Source organism: Rhineura floridana, chromosome 3 (assembly GCF_030035675.1).
Source record: "Rhineura floridana isolate rRhiFlo1 chromosome 3, rRhiFlo1.hap2, whole genome shotgun sequence".
In the NCBI taxonomy this organism is placed as follows: Eukaryota; Metazoa; Chordata; class Lepidosauria; order Squamata; family Rhineuridae; genus Rhineura; species Rhineura floridana.
In genome coordinates, this window is record NC_084482.1 from 164,218,926 (window position 1) to 164,242,951 (window position 24,026).

Here is a 24,026-nt window from a genome sequence, read left to right on the forward strand (position 1 = left end):
CTCAATGCAGAATCTGCAATGTGGCATGCAACTACAACATGCCTAACATATGGCCCTCTAGCCTCTCTTTAAATACCTCTAGCAGAGAGCTCAGCACCTCCAAAAGCAGTCTGTTTTACTGTTGAACAGTTTGTACTGTCAGAAGGTTTCTCTTAATGTTTAGAGCAAATCTGATTCCCTACCATTTCCACTTGTTCTAGTCCTGCCCTCTGGAACAGTAAACAAGTCTTCTCTATCAAGCAGAGAGAGCTAACAGGAGTTTGGCAGATGAGTTCCGCGGGGGAGGTCGCCAACATTTTTTTTTTCTTGTATGGTGCACATGCCAGTAGGACTCTCCTGTTTAACCTGAAGAACCACAGGACAAAGCACATTAATACAAGTAGAAAGAAAGAAAAAAAAGACAGAACGCTGGAACAACAACAGCAATGAAAAGTACAGGAGGTGGAAGAACAGCAGCATGTTGTAGCAGAAGAGGAGACTGTTGTGGAGAGCAACCACAAAGTGGAGGAAACTCCGTGGAAAAGGGTGACAGAAGCAGAAGAGCTAGAAGACACCCTTCACTGGTGAAACTATGGGACCTCTTTCAGGCACTTGAGGATGAGACTGGAGGACTGCCTGCAGGGGAAGAATTACAGGAGACCTCATGTGACAGCAAGTGAAAGGCTAAAGCTCCATCAAGCAGAGGCAATGAAACCATGCCCCACAAGAAGAGTAGTAGTAGTGGGAGACTTCCTACTGCGTGGGATTGAAACCCAAGCATGCTGAGAAGTCCCATGGACTCACCAGGTATTCTGTCTCTCTTGAGGACGGATTAAAGATGTGATGGAAAGGTTGCCATCACTCATAAAGCCCACTGACAGGTATCTCTTTCTTCTCATCCATGTGGGAACAAATGGTACTGCCAAGACGAGATACGAAGAAATCACATCAAACTGAAGCTCTGGGAAGGAAACTCAAGGACCATGGGGGCCCAGATAGTTATCCATTCTTCCAGTACTTAGAAAAGGAGTAGAAAGGGCAAGAAAAATACTACGGGTGAATGACTGGATATGAAAGTGGTGCTGACAAGAGAGATTTGGATCCTGGGGCTTACACCTCCTGGAAGATGGACTGCTGGTAACCAATGGGTTGCACCTCACAAGGCCAGAGAAGAAAATGTTTGGCCACAGCATGGAGAACTTTATCAGGAGAGCTTTAAAGTGAATCCTAAGGGAAAGGGAGACCTAAACTTGGTGGTAATGACTGACAAAGGCTTGGGTATTGTCCTGTTCAGAGTGGGTCCCACGAGACTGAGACACTGGTGCAATTAAATCTTGTTTTATTAAAGTAATGGATACATCAAAAGCAGTGCGCTTCATAGAAACCCCTAAGCTATCTCACAAGAATTCCCTAACTGCACTCTAGACATGCTCTGCAACATATGAAGAAGGTTGACTCAGCAGCTCGAACCTGAGGGCTGCAGTCTTAAGTAGGGAACGTTTTGGATCGTAATCTCTGACTCCTTCGTAAGTCCGGCCTCTGTCCTGTCCGTTTCTCATGGTGTCGAGAGCGAGGAGAAAGGGGCGTGCTTCCCCCGCCTCATCACAGAGAACCGGCTCCATAGCAACAGGCTTGAGATCAGGGGGCAGAGAAGCGTTTGAAGTATCCCAAGAGCTGCTTGGTAGAGGGGGAGTCAAAGAGCGCTCCGACACATCGTCCGACTACCCTTCTGGCATGTCTGGGGGCGGCGCGCTCTCCCCTGCAGAGACAGCACCGTCTGTGGGAATTGGCCCGAGCTCAACCTCGCTCCCCCTCCCAAGGTCTTGCGGAGACTCAACAACTCCTGGATCCTCCGCGTCTTCTGACAGCTGAGAAACCTGAAACTCATGTCTTCCCCCTCCCTGGCCCCCTTGAGAGAGCTGAGGCTCAACAGGTATGGTAACAGGAACAGAGAAAGGCTCTAAAGAGGCCCAGTAATAGTCTTCATAAAAATGTAGGAAGGAAGCCAGGCCATAAATCACATGGTCTTTGATGTCTGTATACTAATCCCCAGAGTATGGGAAACAAACAGGACGAACATGAACTCTTAATACAGGAGGGTAAATAGGACTTGATAGGTAAAATGAAACCTGGTGGGATGACTCCCATGACAGAACTACAGCAACTGAAGGATATAACTTGTTCAATAAGAACAGAAGGAACAGAAAGGAAAGGCAGAGTCACTGTTCAGAAATACAGAAGGATGAGCTTAGTAGCTCCACTGAGAGTATCTGTATTAAAATAAATGAGGCAAGGAATAAAAGGAACATGGTGGTTCGAGTCTACTACCAACCACCCAATCACGGAGAAGACAAGGATGAAATTTTGAAAAGCAAACTGCCAATGTTTCGAGGAGGCATGATGGGGGACTTCAATTACCCTGATATCTGTTGGGAGACAAGTTCTGCCAAGCACGGTCCCTCTAAGAAATTCCTGACTTAGTGGATGAAGTGGCAATTATGGGAACTCTGCTGGAAAGTGACCACACTATACTTGAGTTCTTGATTTTAAAGGAAGCAAAAGCTGAGAGTAGCCAAATGCATATCCTGGACTTCAGGAAAGCTGATTTTAATAAACTCAGAACAATGATAAGTATGGTTCCATGGCAAATGACCCTTATGAGAGGAGTCCAAGATGGGTGGGAATTTCTAAAAAAGGAAATTCTAAAGGCACAATGGCCAACAATTCCATCAAGGAAAAAAGGTGGAAGACAGCAGAAGAAGCCAATGTGGCTTCACAAAAAGCTTAGCTATGACCTGGAAACCAAAAAGGTCACATACAGGAAGTGGACGGCCAGGCCACAAAGGAAGAGGACAGACAAGTATTACATAATTGCAAGGATGGAGTCAGGAAGGCTAAAGCTAAGAATGAGCTGAGGTTAGCAAGAGATGGTAAAAACAAAAAAGTTTTCTTCAGGTACATCCATAGTAAAAGACAGGGAAAAGAAATGCTGGTACACCTGCTTGATGAAGATGGCAAAATGATAAGAGATGACAAAGAAAAGGCAGAAGTGCTCAATTTTTACTTTGCCTCAGTCTTCTCCCAAAAGAGGGTCTGTGACCCTCCTGGCAAGCGTGAAGTTGAAGAGACTGATATACAAACTGTCAAGGAATACTTAATCACTTTGAAAGAGTTCAAATCTGTAGGGTCCCATGAACTGCATCCTAGAGTATTGAAGAAACAGGCTGAAGAACTCTCAGAACCACTGTCTATTATCTTTGTGAAATTGTAGAGGATGGGTGAAGTGTAGGATGACTGCAGGAAAGCTAATGTTGTCCCTGTCTTCAAAAAGGGCAAAAAGAAGGAACCTGGGAACTATAGATCAGTGTAACATCAATCCCTGGGAAAATTCTGGAGCAGATGATAAAGTGGTCAGTCTGTAAGCATCTTGAAAACAATGCAGTAATAACTAGAAGCCAACATGGATTTGTTATGTGCATTCAACTCGATTATGACTTATGGCAACCCTATGAATCAGCTACTTCCAATAGCATCTGTTATAAACCACCCGGTTCAGATCTTGTAAGTTCAGGGCTGTAGCTTCCTTTATAGAATCAATCCATCTCGTTTGGCCTTCCTCTTTTTCCACTTCCTTTTGTTTTTCCTAGTATTATTGTATTTTCTAGTGAATCATGCCTTCTCATGATGTGTCTGAAGTATGATAACCTCAGTTTCATCATTTTAGCTTCTAGTGATAGTAATGGTTTAATCTGTTCTAACACCTAATTATTTGTCTTTTTTGCAGTCCATGATATCTACAAAACTCTCCTCCAACACCACATTTCAAATGAGTTGATTTTTCTCTTATCCCCTTTTTTCACTGTCCAACTTTCACATCCATACATAGAGATCGGGAATACCATGGTCTGAATGATCCTGACTTTAGTGTTCAGTGATACGTCTTTGCATTTGAGGACCTTTTCTAGTTTTCTCATAGCTGCCCTTGCCAGTCCTAGCCTTCTTCTGATTTCTTGACTATTGTCTCCAGTTTGGTTAATGACTGTGCCAAGGTACTGATAATCCTTGCCAAGTTCAATGTCCTCATTGTCAACTTTAAAGTTATAAATCTTCTGTTGTCATTACTTTAGTCTTCTTGACGTTCAGCTGTAGTCCTGCTTTTGTGCTTTCCTCTAACTTTTCTCAGCATTTGTTTCAAATCATTACTGGTTTCAGCTAGTAGTATGGTATTGTCTGCATATCTTAAATTATTGATATTTCTCCCTCCAATTTTCACACCTCCTTCATCTTGGTCCAATACAATATGTTCTGCATATAGATTAAACAAATAGGGTGATAAAATACACCCCTATCTCACACCTTTTCAGATTGGGAACCAAATGGTTTCTCCATATTCTGTCCTTATAATAGCCTCTTGTCCAGAGTATAGGTTGAACTATTAGTTCTCCTGTATTTGGCACTTGTTAAGCCTCATCTTGAGTATTGTGTCCAATTCTGGACATCACACTTTAAGAAAGATGCAGACAAACTGTAACAGGTTCAGAGGAGGGCAATAAGGATAATCAGGGGAATGAAAACAAAGCCCTATCAAGAGAGACTGAAAGAACTGGGCATGTTTAACCTTGAGATGAGAAGACTGAGGGCGGGTGCGACAGTACTCTCCAAGTATTTGAAAGGTTGTCACACAGAGGAGGACCAAGATCTCTTCTTGATCATCCCAGTGTGCAAGACATGATATAATGGACTCAAGTTACAGCAACCCAGATTTCAACTGAACATCAGGGAAAAAGGTGTAATTGTTAGAGCAGTACAACAGTGGAACCAATTACCTAAGGAGGTAAGGGGCTCTCCCAACACTTGAGGCATTTAAGTGGCAGCTGGACAGCCACTGTCAGGTATGCTTTAACTTGGACCCCTGCATTGAGCAGGGGGTTGGACTCAGTGGCCTTATAGGCCCCTTCCAACTCTATTCAATGATTCTACAATCTTCTGCATGACACTTCTTCATGTCCCCAAATTATGGAATATTTCCTCAATGAGGTGCACTTGGCGCCAACACTGTTATCTTTTTGGCGCCAGGTCAAGACTTTCCTCTTCTCCCAGGCATTTTAGCATGTGTTTTTAAATTGCTTTTTAAAAATGTGTTTTTAAATTTGTATATTTGTTTTTAATGTTTTTAATTGTTGTAAACCGCCCAGAGAGCTTCGGCTATGGGGCGGTATACAAATGCAATAAATAAATAAATGTCCCCCTTTAAACTTTTCTTCAAGCTAAACATATCCAGCTTTTTCAAGCATTCTTTTTGTTTCCAGACTCTTCACCATCCTAGTCACCCTTCTCTGGATACGCACCAATTTGTCAATACCCTTCTTAAAATGTGACACCCGAAACTAGACACAGAACTCCAGCTGTAGCCTGACCAGCAAAGAATAGACTCCCATAGAGGAAGGTAGCAAGGAAGTGATTGTCTCTCCTATTTCCCCTTCCCTCCCACGCTGCTCTGGAGGATCTCTATTGCTTCAGAACAAATTTTCAGGAGGGAGTAGGAGTTTAAGAAAAATCACACCCTCACGTTTCTTTCATCACATTTGGAAATATGCTAAGCACAAGTCTTGATCTAATCTAGTATTTGTAGGTGTCTCTAAACTGCTCTCAAGCCCAATACCAAAATTGCTTTTTGAACTCAAAAGAGTTTAAAGAACTATTTGGGAGTTCTGGGGGAGCAGTTTCTAAAAAGACACTGCAAAAAAAAAAATTGCAGATATGCATACAAAATGCACACATCAAAATGTGAACATAGCACATGTATCCTAACCCAACGTTAATCATACAGCATTAAGAAAATTTGTTTAGTTCTACATTTAATTCTAGTAGGATGTCTCATTTAAAAATACAAAGGGAATGTCCTTCTGCTATACGTTAAGATAGCAGGTATGTGAAATCATCAAAAGGATAAGATGGCGTCCTCTACTATGGAAATGTCTTCAGAAAAGGTACCTGGTGTAATAATCAATACAATGAGGATTCCTAGGCATTTGGGTAAAAAGGTCCCAGTTCCAACATCAAAAATGGTGCTATGATTGGTGGGACAAGCCCCTCTTCCCACCATCATAGCTGTAAAGCTATATACTATAGTGCTATTTTGCCTCCCGCAACTGCCACTCTAGGGCTAAGGAACAATCTTGCTCTGAGGGGAGGAGAGATTTTTTTTCAAAACAGGTTTTCCCCCCTTTGTAGTGTGTCTTGCTTTTTTACAAACAACTATAATATTTCTATGTAAACCACTTTGCAAGTCTCACCTGAAAAGCAGTATATAAGTATCTTAAATAACTAAATGTCCTGGATCACACTATAAGAAAATTGTTAACACATTCTTTTGTTAATTATACAAAACCAAATTAAGCACCTAACAACCCAGTGTCATTGCTTCTTAGACTCCAGAGTGCTTTCACAGCTCGGCGGGCAACCCATTCAAAAGTGGAATCCCCAAGAAGCCGGCTAAGAATTCCAAATTCCACCAGTAAGGATCCAGCTCCTGCAGTGCAAGTCTCATTGTTGCTGCCAGAAGGTACTCCTGTTCTTAAGTTTACCTACAAAATATCAGATAAGATATACATGCAGATTTCTTGAAAAATAAGCAGTTGCATTTGTCTTTTGCATTCTTAATATGGTTTTCTACCCTCTCAATAATGAAGTGCAAATATAACGTGACTTGTGTATTTCATCAGTGCTCTGTCATGAGATTGCATCATATTCCACAGGGAAATTGTCTTAAAGGAATATCTAGATTAACATTAAGCATGTCAATACCCAACCATCAGAAGACCAGGTCAGACACTGGAAAATCCTCATCACGGAACAGTACCATGAACATAGCTATATTGAGGAACTAACAGTTGACCTAGTGCAGCTATCAAAGTAACTGCTTTTGAGAGCAGATTTAAGTGAGTTCAATAGTACATTTTCAGCTGTCAGGCTGTATGTATTATCATGGGAAAGCAAAGTCTGTAAACATGGACGTGCTACACAACACATTACTTTCTCCGCTGCAATACATGGAGGATTTTTCCACCTAGTTTTTTAAAAAGTGATTCTTAATATTTAAAACCCATTTAGCACTAAATGAAAGCTGTGATGCCACAGAAACATGAAAAGCAGCTTACATTAAAGTTGTTCTTTGTGGTATACTTACCCGAGGATAAGGAATTCCTGTTTTGGTGTTCTCAAAAGCAGGTAACAGTCTTACTGCCAGGTCATGAGCCATATGTAAGAGTTCGTTATCATAGCCCTTAATAGTCATGTCACCAAAAGGCTGCCTGGCATCTGTTATGATTATATGGGCTGAAAGCAAGCTTCCCAAAACCCTGTAAAAAAGGAAGATCAGAAAGGGTTTTTTAAAAATATAGAACTTGTGACATTATGTGTAATTTATAGTATCACACCACTCGAAGTTATGGTCAAGTTGAACAGTAAGCTGAACATTAATTTAGATCAAGCATCAGGAACTTTTTTCAGCTGCATTCCCTTCTGGGCAACCTTCTGAGGCCACGTATCAGCAATGGGTGGGGCCAGAGGCAAAAGTGGATGGAAGAGCAAATGTATGTTTTACCTTTGTACTTTAGGCCTGTTTCTACATACACATTCACACACCCCTTTCTATCCCTCCATTCAGAGAACGAAGACACATCATCAGACATCAAGGACACATTCCATCCTAGTAAAAACATTCGGGGTGTGAAGCAGGGCCTGTGAAGTATGTGGCCTGGAGAGAGACTTGGAGGGCTGCATTTGGCCCCTGGGCGTGATGTTCCCCATCCCTAGTTTATTCCATTCAGTGGAAAGATCATGATGTAAGAAGAGCATCTTAAATTTTCTTCGTGAGCTAGTTCTCATCACAGATTTGTCTGCCAGCACAGAATTCAAAAAATTTGTAGTGACCTTCACTTGCCAAATTTCTTATAATCACAGGATCTTCATACCAACTGCATTGTGTCCAAACACAACATACAGCATGTTTTTGGTTTATTCCATGCATGTACCATACTCAGTTACATGCTGAGCTTGTGTATCTTGAGCAAGGACACGTCGGTGGTCTTATCTAATAAGAAAATACCAAGTATGGTAAAGTTGAATGAATTCAAGTACAGTACTGCATTGAACTGGAGTAACTCCAAAGCCTATAATGAGGTTAAGAGTGTCTAGTTAGCAATTTGCTTAGACAGAAGAGGCAAAATAGATACACGAATCCATTTATACTTTATTTAGATTTAACTAAAGATATGAAAACACAATGTAAAGCAAAACAAGGCAAGACTGTGACTTAACTGCTTTTAAGCTATGAAGTATTCACAACTTATGTGTAAAGAACAAAAAGGGTATATTAATTTCAATGGTAAAATCCTCAACCAGAAGTCAGGTAAAGCATTTTTCTTGCTTTTAAATATCTGAATGTGGTTAAAATTGCAGGTGTTGGAAACAGAGCTGTTCTTTAAGCACATTCTTTAAATATTTTATTGTTTATTCAATTTATATCCTGCCCTTTGTCCTGAAGAAGCCTAGGCCATCAAAGACATCAATGATTTTCAGTATTATAACAAATTTAAGTGACACACTCAAACAGTACATGCTTCTGTACATCTGTGCATAGTATGCAGTAAAAAAAACTAAGTCACCAGGATTACAAAGGATAATGCTCATATCTACTTTCAACAGCAGCCCCTCCAGCTGCATTGAAGGTTACCCAAACTTGTAGTGCTTTTTAGGGATGGGAGTGCAATGCAGATGTGGGGAGGTAGTTACTGTTGCATGTTCCACTTGTACTGTTGGATGCTCCACTCATACAGGAACTTTTTTTGTAACTGCCTCTAGTAGGGCTTGTTACAGTTGTAATGAGCATCTGGCATTTCCCCCTAAAGAACTCCATGTGTGTCCATCTCTGCTTTGACTTTAAGGGGAAGACAAAAAAAAAAGTTGCCAGGCATTTAGCATCAGAGGGCTAAAATTATTGTCCTATTCCCTGCTGGCGTTTATTTACAATGAAATGCATGCCTTCTTCACTGTAATTTACCTCTTTAACCCTCTACTTTGCTTTAGTGAAATTATTACTTATTATTCCAAAGTACCATGTTATTACACCATGTTGTGCATCTTGTTCCTTAAATTTGTTAAATTTAGTTAGTACTCATATACCTTGCTCTTAAATTTTAAGTGGCAACTTACCTAATTGTTGCTTCAAAGACTTGGACAGTTGAATCTGTGTCAAACGACACCGTGTCTATAACTAGTTTCACTGCTTTCTGAAACTCTGAAGAATTTCCCATTACCTAAGGCAAAAAATGAGTATCAGATTAAATAATTACAAGCTTTTGTACTACCGTATATTCCGGCGTATAAGACGACTGGGCGTATAAGACGACCCCCAACTTTTCCAGTTAAAATATAGAGTTTGGGATATACTCGCCGTATAAGACTACCCCTGCTTATGACATGCCATTCTTGCCTTCGTATCGAACAAGTTTGTTATTCCAGATAGCGTAGCTAAGTTTCTTGTGTTTTGTTTGTGTATTCGTTTCCCAGAGTGTGAAGGTTTTGTTATCTGTCTATCCTACGTTTCTTCCTTCCCTCTGTCTTGTGTTTGACATCGTTTGTCTCGTTGTTCCTGGGGAATTCCTTGGGAGGGCCCTCCCTTCCCTGATCCTTTCCCCCAGAACTTTAGCCTACGGCTCCCAGAGATACCGCGGCTGCGGTTCTATCTCTCTAAGGCGGCTGCCTTAGTCTCCTTTTGTTAAGGGAGCTTACGGCTTTCCTTCTCGCCCAGCGGCACTCCTCTGCCCTCGTTTAGCCTCGCAGGAGCCGCTGCTCTCTGCCGATCCTAACGGCGATTCCGGGAGACCGCGGCTGCGACTCTCCCTCGCTCAGCAGGCGGCCGCAAGTCTAATCGAGAGCTTCCGATCGCGGCTCTCTGCCTTGCGCCGCCTCGCTCTCTCCCTTTTATCGCCGCCTATTTCGGCGGCCCCAGAGCCTGCGGCTGCGGCTCTTTCCCTTGCTCTGCCTCCCCCTCCCTCCGGCTTTTTCCGCAGCAGTTAATTACGCCGCGACGACCATTGAAGCCTGCGGCTGTGGCTCCGTTTAAATTTGTAGTCCAGCAATGCCCACCCTTGCGAAATAACTACGGTAAATGTTTTAACTATACATAAATATCAGCCATTACTAAAAGTCTTAGAAATTTCTATTGTCACACTTCCTAAAAGCTCAGTTATATGTCAAGACCTTAAAAAATGAACTATTGGAAACAAAAGCACCAAAATTTAAGTGTGACAGATTAGTAAAATGTTCAATTTATGGATAGTAATTAGCAACTACAGCAAAATTATGTACTATACAAATTTTCAAGGTATCAGTAAAACAACTTGCAGGATTAAATGTATAACTGACTAAAAACACCATTTAGAGAAGTTGTAGCAATTTGTCTCAGCTAGAAACAGACTGATTGCTACTAATATGATACAAATGGGCAAACTTTAAAATAATCAGGAGGCAATGCCATCAGGGGCATTTCACCAGGAAGAAAATGATACAGAAATCTACTGTAGCATGGGTCTTAATCACATTCAAGGATAAAGATGGAATACAAATATTAGAAATGTAGAATCAAGTTTCCTTCAGAGAATAATTTTACTTTTAGAAAATCATTCCTCAATTAAGAAAACTACCCTGGCAGCAAGTCTTTCAACTGCAACTGTTGACAACTGCCACTGACTCCACCCTGCTCCATAGAGTCCACTAGCACAGATAATCAAATCTCTCACTGCTTGAGATTATCACAAAAGCCAGGCATGAACTGAAGCCCACTTGATCCCTTTCCCCTTAATAGGGGAGTTCTGTGTCCCATAGCAGGCATGAAGCAAGGCATCCCTCCTAATGCTCAACAGCATATGGAGAACTCAGGGAAGAGGAGTGGTCTCTTGTTTTGTTCTAGGTGTCTAATGGGGAGGCACACAACAGAATAATATGGCTCTTTGCCCAGAAGATGTATGTGTTAACTAAGGCAAGGTGGCAAAATCAGAATGTACAATTCCCTATATTACTTCTCACTTTCCCCAAGATTTCCATGTTTGGGATTGTACTTGTATTAATGAAGATGTTTGCATCACAATTTGTCCTCCATTTAATTAACTACTTCTGATTTTTTTCTCTCAGTAATTAAAAAGATATTTTAAACTCACTGCTAGGGTATCCAATGCATCAATCAGAGTAAGCGAGTAGTTTCCCAGGACATCATTGATATTCAGATTTGAACTGAAATAAAGTCAATCAGAAGTTAGTTCTATCAGGTTTTCTAAAAGTTAGCTGAAGCATGTAGTCTATACATTATGTAGCCTGATCCTATGCTTTTTTATTTAGAAGTGTATCTCAAATAATTTAATGGAGTGTTCCCAGCTAAGTACACAGAGGATGGCAGCCATGGCCACATAACTTTAAAGACAGCACATTCTTATAGTAAAGCAGTCTACTATCGAGTTAACACTTTTAATTCAGCCATATGTGATTTCTTTCATATTAAGGCAAAGATCCAACATCTACCTACTGGACACACGATCCAAGAAAGTCATATGTTTAGAAACAGGACATAAGTGAAATATGGTAGGCCTAGAGGTTTTGACTTGACAGATTGGGTACATCTAAAATTAAAGTAACACAACTATCTAGAAGCTATACAGTAGGGCCCTGCTTTACAGCACTTCGCTTTAGGTCGCTTCGCTAATGCGGCGGTCTCAATTAGACGCAATTAGACTAAAGCCCACTCATACGGTGCTTGTTCCGCTTTTACAGAAGTTTTCGGGCATCGCACGCCATTCTATTCAATGAGTTCCGCTTTTCAGCGGTTTTTGCTTTTCGGCGGGAGTCCGGAACGTAACCCGCCGTATGAGTGGGGCCCTACTGTACTGTTGTCAGTATGGCCTGGAGAACAAAAGTATAGGATCCTAAACTGAGAGATGCAACTTCAAAAACTTTTTGAGCTATGGGCAATTTAGGATATCTTCAGAAAATTGTTCATCTTTTGTTTCCTACACTAAACTAAAGTAAAAATCTTTCTTCTTTCAAGAATGCAAAAAGTGGGCCAAGATGATTGTGCCACATTTTCTTATTGACCATTCGATTTAAAAACAATCATTGGTGCTCCCCAGATGTTGCTGACTACAAGTCCCATAACCCTTGGCCATGCTGGCTGAAGCTTTGTAATCTAAAACATCTGGAGGGCACCAGGTTGTAAAAAGCTGGATTAAAGCATATATTCAGGATCAATTGACACAGTTGCTTATCTCTCCTGATACACTACAAACATAAGATTGTAAAGGACGGATTGTTCCTCCTTTCAAAGTATGCGTAACATACACCCTTAGGGGGAGATCCAAGATCCAAAGAAAGCATAAAAGCTGTTTTTTCTAGAGCGACACTGAAGTGACAACCCACTGTTCAGCCTAAAGGTAACCTTGTCTCCTTGAAAGTGAGGACTATTTCTTCAAAACAGCAAAATAAGCTCCCTTGTCATGTAGTTCTACATATCTTTTCTTCAACCCTAGCCTTAGGTTCTTAGTACTCCTCTTAACTAGGCCCAAAAATGATTTTCTAAAAGTAACCTGAAACATCCAAACATTTGCTCAAATGTGATGTTTTTATACAAACATCAGAGTGCCAGTTAAGTCACAAAAACATGAAAGAAAGCAGTTCAAAGTCAGTGGGCAAGAAACACAGGAGCTGCTTGCAGTGAAAATGGATTTTTACAAAGCAAGAGTAGATGGGAATATGATACTGCCATGATATAGGGTATTTTAACAAAAGCCTGAACTTAGCCTTTGAAGCAAGAACTTCTGGCTGGATTTTGTTGCTGTTTTTTCTTTTTTAAAATTAGATGATTAAGAATCAGTGGCTATTTTGACAAAAACAGAGATGTAGGCAACTGTATTTATAAAGACAACGCTTAAGCTTGCCTCCCCTTTTCAAGACCTATAATAAAATGACCAAAGTTACCTAAAAATTATGATTTAGTCAAGAGGTCTACAACCAACATTCAACACTTCAAGAGTTTTTGAAATTTGAAGTAAACTACTTATATATGGGGAAACTATAGTTAATTTTGTTCTATGAAAAAGAAAGAAAGAAAGAAAGAAAGAAAGAAAGAAAGAAAGAAAGAAAGAAAGAAAGAAAGAAAGAAAGAAAGAAAGAAAGAAAGAAAGAAAGAAAGAAAGAAAGAAAGAAAGAAAGAAAGAAAGAAAGAAAGAAAGACATCTCGGGGAAGAGAAGGCTTCCTCCGAGAAAATAGCATTATTTGGACCTGAAGCACCATTCAAAAATGAAAAAGATGGCAAAGGTTAAAGACATCTGCCTGCTCTTTATAAAAGCATTAAGATTTACTTTGATGTTACTCTACGCTGACAAAATTACCGCAGAAGCACTTTCCAAGCATAAAATTAAAGTTTTCTTACTGGCACATCTGTTTAGAAGCAGCCACACTGGTAATTATAAAATCTGCAAAGACAGCATGATAAAGTCCATACAGCACAATATAACTTTATATGAAATAAAATTTTAGGCTCAGATTGCTTTGCTGTCACAGGCCTATTAGTTCCAGTGAAATGTCAAGTGCATTTTAATAGATAGCACTTTTAGTTTACACATCGCATCATACTGAGCAAAGAGCCAAAATTAAACCCTAAATAAGTTTTATGCTAGATTCTTATTGAATTATTTTTCCATATGCTTATTTAATAAATAAATAAATAAATAAATATGTAACTGTCATCCAGATCAAATTCCAGAAAATCAAGCTCATGTTTCCATTTTTAGATAACTCTGGGTTAGTTAATAAGAATTATGGACAGAAAACTATATTTATAGTGTAACGTTTATATAAAATTTAATTAAATTATTAGATAAAGTAACATATTTCAATAAAACAGATTATTTTCCATTCAAAAAGCTTTTGACAAAGTTCCTCACCAAAGGCTCCTGATTAAACTTAGCAGTGATGGGATAATAGGACAGATCTTCTTATAAATCACTAAATGGTTCAATAAAAGGAAGCAGAGAGAAGGAACAAATGGGCAGTTCTCACAATAGAGAGATACGGTAGGGCCCCACTCATACGGTGGGTTATGTTCCAGACCCCCGCTGTAAAGCGAAAACTGCTGTAAAGCAGAACCCATTGAATAGAATGGCACGCGATGCCCGAAAACCGCCGTAAAAGCAGAACAAGCGCCATATGAGTGGGGCTTTAGTCTAATTGCATCTAATTGAGACCACTGTATTAGCAAATCACTGTAAAGCGAAGCACTGTAAGAACATAAGAACATAAGAAGAGCCTGCTGGATCAGGCCAGTGGCCCATCTAGTCCAGCATCCTGTTCTCACAGTGGCCAACCAGGTATAAGAAGCAAAGTCTAAAGATTCATTTAGGACCAGTGCTTTTTAAGAAGTAACCTGGACTCTGGTGCACTCAGGTGGCCAAGTTTACAGATGACATCAAAATATTTCAGGGTGGTAGACATAAAAAGGGATCACCAATGAGCTCCAAACTGGTATTTCTCCAAACTAGGTGAATGGACAATAAAATATCAAATACATGTATTGTATTTTGTTGTACGTCGCCCAGAGTGGCAGATTAACCTCTGTCAGATGGGCGTCTAATTAATTAATTAATTAATTAATGCAGTTCAATTTAAGTAAGTGTAAAGTGATGCACACTGAGGCAAAAAAATCCTAACCACATATATACAGATGGAATGTGAGCTGGCAATGACTGACCAGAAGAGATCTTGAGGTTGTGGTAAATAACTCAATTAAAATGTTTACTCCGTGTGCAACAGCTGTGAAAGAGGTGAATGCTATGCTGGGAGAAATAAAACTGCCATTATCATTATGCCTTTATACAAATCTATGGTGCGACCATGTTCACAATAATGTGTACATTTCTGGTTGCCACATATCAAAAAGAACATTATGGAGCTGGAAAATGTAAAGAAAAGGGCAACCAAAATTATCAGGGGGGTTAGAGCAACTTCCCAATGGATACAACATTTGGGGCTTTTCAGATTAGAGAAAAGTAAGAAGCGAACAGAGAGACATGGAAAATGTGTACAAAACAATGCAAAATGTGGTAAAAGTGGAAGAAGGTGCCACAAGAAGTTTTGGAATTAGTCTCTCTCATATATAATTTGAGTACCCATCCAGTGGATGACAGACCAAAGCTGCTTTGTACATACAGCATATAATTACTATGGGATTCAATGTGGTGATGGGTCAGCAACTTGGGTGGTTTTAAAAGGGGATTAGACAAATCCATGGAGTATAAGGCTATAAACGACTACTAGTCATGATGGCTGCATAAAAGAATCAGAGACAGCATGTCTCAGAATACCAGTTGCTGGGGAATCACAAACAGGAGAGGCCTGTTGCTGTCATGCCCTGCTTGTAGGCTTCCCGCTGGCATCTGGCTACTGTGGGACTGGGAAACAGATTAAAGAGGGGCTCTTCTTATGTCCATAGGTATTTGGGAACTAGAAACCTTTGTGGTCTTATTTTCAAGGTGTCATACTGCTCACTTATAAATCAATTTTCAGGAAAGCATAGAGAATGTGGCATACCCCCTTAGACTTGCTGGTCAACATGTTAAGTTGTGTTAGTTAAACTACACACACATCAGTAAGCTGCTACTGCATATACCGTAACCTGCAGTCATTCACTAGCAAAAAGAGAACTACCACAGAAAGCACATTGATATTAATGTCTGTATAGTTGCAGGAAGCAGAGAATTTATTAGTAACAACCAAAGCCTTAGCAGTAAAGTTAGTCTTTACACCCAAGAGAAATTCACCCCAATGCTTACTGCTTCCCCCTCCCAGGAGGAATGAAGCAATCCTTATGCAATTTTCAAAACACTCTAGCATTTTTAGGACTACGAACAACATTTAAGATGGCATCACTAGGTGCAACACATTTAGGTCACTTCTGTAAGAACAGGATCTGAGAAAACAAGCTGCAGGACACCCATGGCTGTCACACTCTTGTCATCCTTTGTTCTTTGGAAAGAAGAGTACACTTTAAAAGTACATGCAGCCACTACACAACCCTGATGCCTGTCCAGTTTTACGGTCCTGAACGACTGTTCATCCTACTAACAGCCATACCTTTACCGCCAGTGTCATCTCTCCGAAATCCAGCTCTTCGCATCTCAAAATCAAGCTCCGCATTTTCACCTAAACTCTACCCCCAACCACTTCTACATCCAGGAATCCCCCAACTCAGTTTAAATTTCCATTTGAATCCCATACGGAATTAGCATCAAGACATTGCTGTCTTCAGGTTCCTACACCAGCATATGGTTCTCACACTCATGGTACTTAAATGATAGTTCCCCAACAATACAAGACTATGAGAGAGAAATGTGAATACATGCCAGTAACTATGATTACTAATCCACAGAGATGACAAAACAGTCCCATAACTTGCCCCCTTAACCACTTTGAAAAAGAGCACTCTAAGCCTACTCCTTTAAGTTCCTCCACTCTACCTTCTCCTTAAATTCACAAGAACTTTCAACTCCTCTTCTCCCCTCCTGACTCAATCCACACATCAGGTACTATGTATCATAGAATCACAGAATAGTAGAGTTGGAAGGGGCCTATAAGGCCATCAAGTCCAACCCCCTGTACACCTGTCCTCTCTCCTTACCTCCTCTTCAAACCCTCCTCCCTTTACGACCTCACGTCTGAAGCTCGTTTATGATGCCAGATCTCACCCTCGAAGCAAGCGAAACAGCCACAGAAGCTGGAATGCCCTCGACCAAGAACTGAGCGCATCCTCCACCCTACACCCCCACGACTACAACACGTCCCCACCACGATAAGAACAGTGAGGAAAGGACAAGAAAGAACAGGCAGGGCTACTCAACCACAGAGAGAGAGATTCCCCCACCGCCACCAGCCCGGCCCTTTCAAGATCCCACCCCATCCCATCCCATCCCATCCCATTTTTGTTTTCGCACCACTCACGGGTCGGCTAGGTCTGGCCCCCGCCCGCGGCAATCGATGGGGTTCAGCTCATCCTGGGGGAAGGCGTGCGCCATGTAGTTGTCGTAACCGAAAGCGAACATGCTGCGGGCGGCGTCGCGGAGCTGGGTGCGGAGCTGAGGGGGGAAGGCACGGCTGTAGCGCTGTTCATACTCGTCGCTGCCGCCGCCGCTCTCCAAAGAGGAGCTGCTGCTGCCGCCGCTGATGTCGCCGCCACTACCGTCTCCCCAGGCCCTGCCCAAGAAGGAGGCCCAGTGCGGGGCTATCAAGCTGGCTTTGAGGCAGCGCGAGTTCGATGAGGCGCCTTCTTTGGCAGGGCTGCAGGAGAAGGCCCGCAGCCGCTGCTGGTAGAAGCCCAGGCTGGGCCCCGCCAGCCAGAGGAGCGCGTGGCCGGCCAGCTTCAGAGCCACAAGCGCCAGCACCAGCGACCGCCATTGCATGGTCGGAAGAGTCGAAGCCTTCAGCGCCACCAGCGCCACCGAGCGCCCCTTTCATGCGCATACTTTAAGCGGAAGCTCCGCTCTGAACGCTCCGCACCTGCTGGAGGAGAGAACCGAAGGCGAAAGCTCTCGACCTCTCAACTCGTCTCGCCCTCTGACTCCTCCTCCGTATCTTTGATCAAAACACGTCTCCTTTAAGAGCGATGAGTATATGTAAAAGGTGGCGGAGCAGGAGGGGCGTGAAGGAAAAGAGATAATTGTGACAGGCCCTTTCGGAGTCATCGTTGCTGTCGTCATCACTAGGCGGCCGTCGCTACCCTAAAAGCGGCAGGAGGAGGATGACGCCAGCCCTTGAAGTTCGCCGTCTTTGACAGAAAGGGAAGAGCTTGTAACAAGAAGGGGTGGTTGGCGAGCTACGATTTTTCAGCCGCAGCGTAGCCAATCGGGCCTTGGAGGGCCTCGGGCCACATCAGCGCCGCATTTTATCTGCCAGATTAGAATACTGACTTTCCTGCATTCAGGGAGCATTACTGTCGGTAGAGGGAGTACTTGTAATTTAGCTCGGTTTATAGAACTACTGTAAACAAAAACTGGACTATTAAAAAGTTTTTTGTAGTTCTAATAATACCTTTTTTTCCTCCTACCTATGTGATTGCTGTAGAAAGACACACAGGCAGTTACAATCACACCCCCACCACCAATATGCCACTAGGATAAAGTTGTTCATTTCCACGAGATGTAAAAAAGAATACAAACAGCTTGCAATTTTATGGGAAGGAGGGTTACATCCCTTTCTGTTCCCTTCAGCAAGCCTCACATAACCTTTTCAGTAAAGAAAGGGCAATCTACATCATATTAAAATCGCTTTAAAATGTAGTTTTTTTAAAAAGCACTAAATAATTTTTTTATTAAGAAGCCATTGTACAACTTCAATAGCTTTTTAAAAGACTAAAAAATGTTTTACTGCTAATTAGAAGATCAGGGGCAAATTTACACAGTGCAAGAAAATTTTATTGTTATGTGCCTTCAAGTCGATCACGACTTATGGTGACCCTATGAATCAGTGACCTCCAAGAGCATCTGTCGTGAACCAACCTGTTCAGATCTCGTAAGTTCAGGTCTGTGGCTTCCTTTATGGAATCAATCCATCTCTTGTTTGGTTTTATTTATTTTTTTCTATTCCCTTCCGTTTTCCCCAACGTTATTCTTTTCTAGTGAATCGTGCCTTCTCATGATGTGCCTAAATTATGATAACCTCAGTTTCATCATTTTAGCTTCTAGTGATAGTTCTGATTTAATTTGTTCTAACACCCAATTATTTGTTTTCTTCTCAGTCCATGGTATCCGGAAAGCTCTCCTCCAACACCACATTTCAAATGAGTGGATTTTTCTCATCTGCTTTTTTCACTGTCCAACTTTCACATCCATACATAGAGATAGGGAATACCTTGGTCTGAATGAACCTGACTTTAGTGTTCAGTGATAGATCTTTGCATTTGAAGATCTTTTCTAGTTCTCTCATAGTTGCCCTCCCCAGTCCTAGCCTTCTGATTTCTTGACTATTGTCTCCATTCTGGTTAATGACTGTGGCAAAGTATTGATAATCCTTGACAAGTTTAATTTCCTCATCAACTTTAAAGTTACATAAATCCTCTGTTGTCATTACTTTAGTCTTCTTGACTTTCAGGTGTAGTCCTGCTTTAGTGCTTTCCTCTTTAAATTTCATCAGCATTCATTTCTGTTGGAAGTGGGGCAAGAGCAACTCCTGTTTTGTTCTTTTATGTTCCAGAAGGGAGATAGAGTTAGGGTCCTCCGGATGGATAGGCTTGATTACCTTTACCTGTGATGCTGTGACTGACTTCCTTCTGCTATTAGACTGATACATCTTAAGGGAAGCTTATCTGCCCCTCCTCCTTCAACCCTTTCCCCCTCTTCTCTTCTCCACTGTCTGAGAGGAGACACCTTTGTCTCTGCTCTCTCTCTCCTAGCCATGAGGGTAACTCCCAAGCCTGGGCGTTGCGCCTCCAACTTAGTTAGTTAGAACTAGTATGCCTTTCTACCCACTATGTATTTCTACAAATAAAGTAGCTTTTCTTATTTTACTAAGTCTAAGTTTCAGTGATCCTAATGCAGGGTAAAAGCCTGCTTTCTTAGGTAAACGCAAACACTAGTACACACGCATTTCAGACCGCTGTAAATCTCTGCTTAACCAATATACTAATTTACACCACAACAGTTTCAAATCATTACTGGTTTCTGCTAGTAGTATGGTATAATCTGCATATCTTAAATTATTGATATTTCTCCCTCCAATTTTCACACCTCCTTCATCTTGGTCCAATCCTGCTTTCTGTATATGTTGTGTGTATAGATTAAACAAGTAGGGTGACAAACCCGTCTCACACCCTTTCCAATGGGAACCAATTGGTTTCTCCATATTCTGTCCTTACAGTAGCCTCTTGTGCAGAGTATAGGTTGCGTATCAGGACAATCAGATGCTGTGGCACCCTCATTTCTTTTAAAGCATTCCATAGTTTTTCATGATCTACACAATCAAAGGCTTTGCTATAATCTATAAAGCACAGGGTGATTCCCTTCTGAAATTCCTTGGTCCGTTCCATTATCCAATGCATGTTTGCGACCTCTTCCCTTTCTGAATCCAGTATGGACATCAACCCCAAAAACAGCCTGTTGGATGTTTAAATCAACTTTTAAAATTTGTGTTAAGACATAGGTGCTATAGCAGAAATATTTAAATTATTTTTTTACATACCAGTAAAAGGATGTTTAAGTACAAACTGTTAAGGATTTAAAAAATTAAAATACTGATAGAATGACAGATTGTGGCAAAATGTAGATACATGACGATAGGCTCACCTGTCCAGTATGTCACCTCATACATCACCTCTTTTTAAAAAAGCAGGAAAGAAGTGCTAACACCATCTACACCAGTGGAGGTTAAGCTATTGTCCTCTTCTTTCCAAAATAATCAGAGCTTCTACTGTCTGAAAAAAGACTGAAGCAGCATGGGAAAAACACTATTTAATTCTCTAATAGGCAAAACGCCTGTGATTTAAGAATGTACCTATAGCCAACAGATATTTCTATCAAACTTTAAAAAGCAGGAAAATTGGGCAGCTATAGTGAATGCACCAGGGGAGCAGGAGATGAGATATTGTACTGCCCTACAAATTTGTCAAAATGCAAACAGAATTTGTAGCTTGGATGAATTTGGTAACATGCCTCTGAGCATATGGAGTGGAGGAGAGCGCTGGAGGGAGAGAAGAGAGGATAGGAGGAGGGCAGATTTGATCATTTGCAAGCTTACTGAGTTCAATAGGATTACTCTTATGCAACCATGCTTAGAGTGAAACTGACCTGGGCGAGGAAGGGGAAGGAGGAAGAGAGGAAAACCCCTTTCCTTTAAAAAACAAAAAACATTGTTAGCAATATCATTATTGGGGGGGTCCCCCACCTTTTTGTTCTACAGCAGACACATGGTCTCCCACCCAAATTTAAACTAAAACTGTCCCTGACCACATCCACACCAGACATTTATTCCACTTTAGATAGTCATGGCTTTCCCCAAAGAATCCTGGGAAGTGTAGTTTGTGAAGGGTTCCTTCTCAAACTGGGCAGAAGTAATGAGTGGGGTACCACCGGGCTCGGTCCTGGGCCCAGTGCTCTTCAACATTTTTATTAATGACTTGGATGAGGAGGTACAGAGCATGCTTATCAAATTTGCAGATGATACAAAATTGGGGGGCATAGCTAATACTGTGGAAGACAGAAACAAAATTCAAAGCGACCTTGATAGGCTGGAGCATTGGGCTGAAAACAACAGAATGAAATTCAACAGGAATAAATGCAAGGTTCTACACTTAGGAAAAAGAAACCAAATGCACAGTTATAAGATGTGGGATACTTGGCTCAGCAATACGACATGTGAGAAGGATCTTGGAATTGTCGTTGATCACAAGCTGACTATTAGCCAACAGTTCAATGTGGCTGCAAAAAGGGCAAATGCTGTATTAGGCTGCATTAACAAGTATAGTTTCCAAACCGCGTGAAGTACTAGTTCCCCTCTATTCAGCATGGGTTAGGCCTCATCTTGAATACTGCATCCAGTTCTGGTCTCTGCACTTCAAGAAGGATGCAGACAAACTGGAACAGGTTCAGAGGAGGGCAACAAGGATGATCAGGGGACTAGAAACCAAGCCCTATGAGGAGAGACTGAAAGAACTGGGCATGTTTAGCCTGGAGAAGACTGAGGGGAGATATGTCCCCTCATGAAAGGTAGTCACACAGAGGAGGGCCAGGATCTCTTCTCAATCATCCCAGAGTGCAGGACATGCAATAATGGGCTCAAGTTGCAGGAAACCAGATTTCGACTGGACATCAGGAAAAACTTCCTAACTGTTAGAGCCATACGACAATGGAACCAATTACCTAGAGAGGTAGTGGGCTCTCTGACACTGGAGGCATTCAAGAGGCAGCTGGACAGCCATCTGTCAGGAATGCTTTGGATTCCTGCATTGAGCAGGGGGTTGGACTTGATGGCCTTACAAACCCCTTCCAACTCTACTATTCTGATTCTAAGAGTGCCAAGAGTTGTTTAGGAGACTGTTATTCCCCTCACAGAGCTACAGTCACAAGAGGTTCTGACTGTTAAACCCCTCTGGCCATGGAGCAGAGCTTGGAAAAGTTCCTTTTTTGAACTACAACTCCCATCAGCCCAACCAAGTGGCCATGCTGGCTGGGGCTGATGGGAGTTGTAGTTTAAAAGGGAACTTTTCCAAGCTCTGCACTGGAGCTCTGTCAGGGGTATCCAGGGTAAGCCCTGCAGTTTGCATCAACATGGAAACAATAATGTGGCATTATGCAATGTAAGCATCAGTGTAAGCATTGGGCACAATCAGCTAGTTTGAAGCTGTAAAAAAGGGAGGTTGGGTAGGGTAAGATGGGGGAGAAGGGATGAATATTCTGGGGATGCAAAAATATTCAAGTTCGTTAATGTTTTTAAAAAAGGATTTTGGATACAAGTTCTGGGTGAGGGTGTGCACACACACAGAGCTTTTTTGGTAAATTAAAAAAAGTAGATGCTGTTACTCATACCTTGATAAAAGTGCTGTGGAGTGCCAGCACAAAATGGCTGCCTTAGGGAGCAAAAAAAAGAGGTGCCTGTACTTGGTACCAGTGAGTGACATCACAAAAAAAGCTCTACGTAGGCTGGGTTGGGGGACTGTTTTCTCACTTTCATTTGTCTCTGGTGAGATACCAGCGACTTCATTTGCATGCGGCAGTCACTCACCATACTAATGTCAATACTAATAATACTAATACAGAGGATTAGATATCTTTGCACTTAAGTGACCTCTCAATTTATTAGACAAAGTGGGCTCTGGCTCTTACAGGGCAATACATTTATTAAGTTTTTAAGGTACCCAAGCTGCTTCTTTTATTTCCATCACACAGATAGGTTTTCAAATTGCTGCCAAATCGACATCTGCTGTAAAATTATCCTTCACAGGGGTGTAGTTGTACAAGTCTTGCGGGGGTGCATATGTTTTAGACACCTTACTGTTTTGGGAGCAGAGTCCCTGCTAGGTCCCTATGTCTCCAAAGTCCTACAAGCCAATCAACATAAAAGGGGAGTGTGTTAGCCACTGAGAAGAAACATCTAACATGTTTCCTTGTCCTTTCCTGCTGACTGGAGCCAATCAGAATGAAAGGATATGAGTCAGCCACTGAGAAGACTCAGGGGAAGCACGGAGGAATGTGGAGATGACGATGGAGAACAAGGAAGCGAGTGAGGCCCTGTGACTACGACGAGGCATAGCATGAGTACCATGAAGGGACCCCGCACTTCTGAATTTGCCAGTACCCTACTGACTGTAGATAAATCAGAGACAAAACTTGACTGTGGCTGCAGTCCTAACCATGTCTACTCTGAGGTAAGTCCCATTGAACTTACTCTGGCTTACTCCCAAGGTAAATGGGTTCAGAATTGCAGCCATAGATAACGGCACTTTTTTTGTTATGGTACTCACTGGTATGGAACACAGGAAGCTGCCTTATACTGAGTCAGCCCATTGGTCCATCTAGCTCGGTATTGTTTACACTGACTAACAGCAGCTCTCCAGGATTTCAGGCAAGAGTATCTCAGCCCTACCTAGAGACGGCATGGATTGAACCTGGAACCTTCTGCAAGCAAGGAGTACTGCCACCTCTTTTTTGGCTGTCCATGGCAACCATTGGGTGGTTGCACCCACAGCACTTTTATCAAGATATGAGTATCTCATTTTTTTTACCAGAAAAGCACTGGATAGCAGTAATATGAGAACTGACCAGTGAACATGCCCTTCTTTATAAAACAGACCTCCGCAGTGTAGACTTATGGCTAAACCTTCCATATAGAATCATCATTCAACTTGAGTGTTCATCCATAGCAAGTAAAAGCTACAGGACATGCACAAATAAGACAAAGAATAGCCTGTTTGTCATTTAGCTCTGCCCTGTCCTTCCCGGGGGTTGCTTTTTAA

The 24,026-nt window shown here is 41.7% G+C and overlaps 1 protein-coding gene across 1 annotated transcript in view; it reads right to left on the bottom strand.

The window, feature by feature from the left end:
• The window catches only part of EDEM1 (ER degradation enhancing alpha-mannosidase like protein 1), a 30,071-nt gene extending 12,328 nt beyond the window's left edge, over positions 1 to 17,743 (bottom strand). The window contains exons 1-5 of the mRNA XM_061618544.1: positions 17,027 to 17,743; positions 11,202 to 11,274; positions 9,196 to 9,299; positions 7,169 to 7,340; positions 6,383 to 6,566 (exon numbers count right to left, since the gene is read on the bottom strand). Of these exons, the coding sequence (XP_061474528.1) occupies positions 6,383 to 6,566; positions 7,169 to 7,340; positions 9,196 to 9,299; positions 11,202 to 11,274; positions 17,027 to 17,484 (991 nt within the window). The 5' untranslated portion in view covers positions 17,485 to 17,743. The remainder of the gene's footprint in view (positions 1 to 6,382; positions 6,567 to 7,168; positions 7,341 to 9,195; positions 9,300 to 11,201; positions 11,275 to 17,026) is intronic.
• Between the last annotated feature and the right edge of the window lie 6,283 nt (positions 17,744 to 24,026).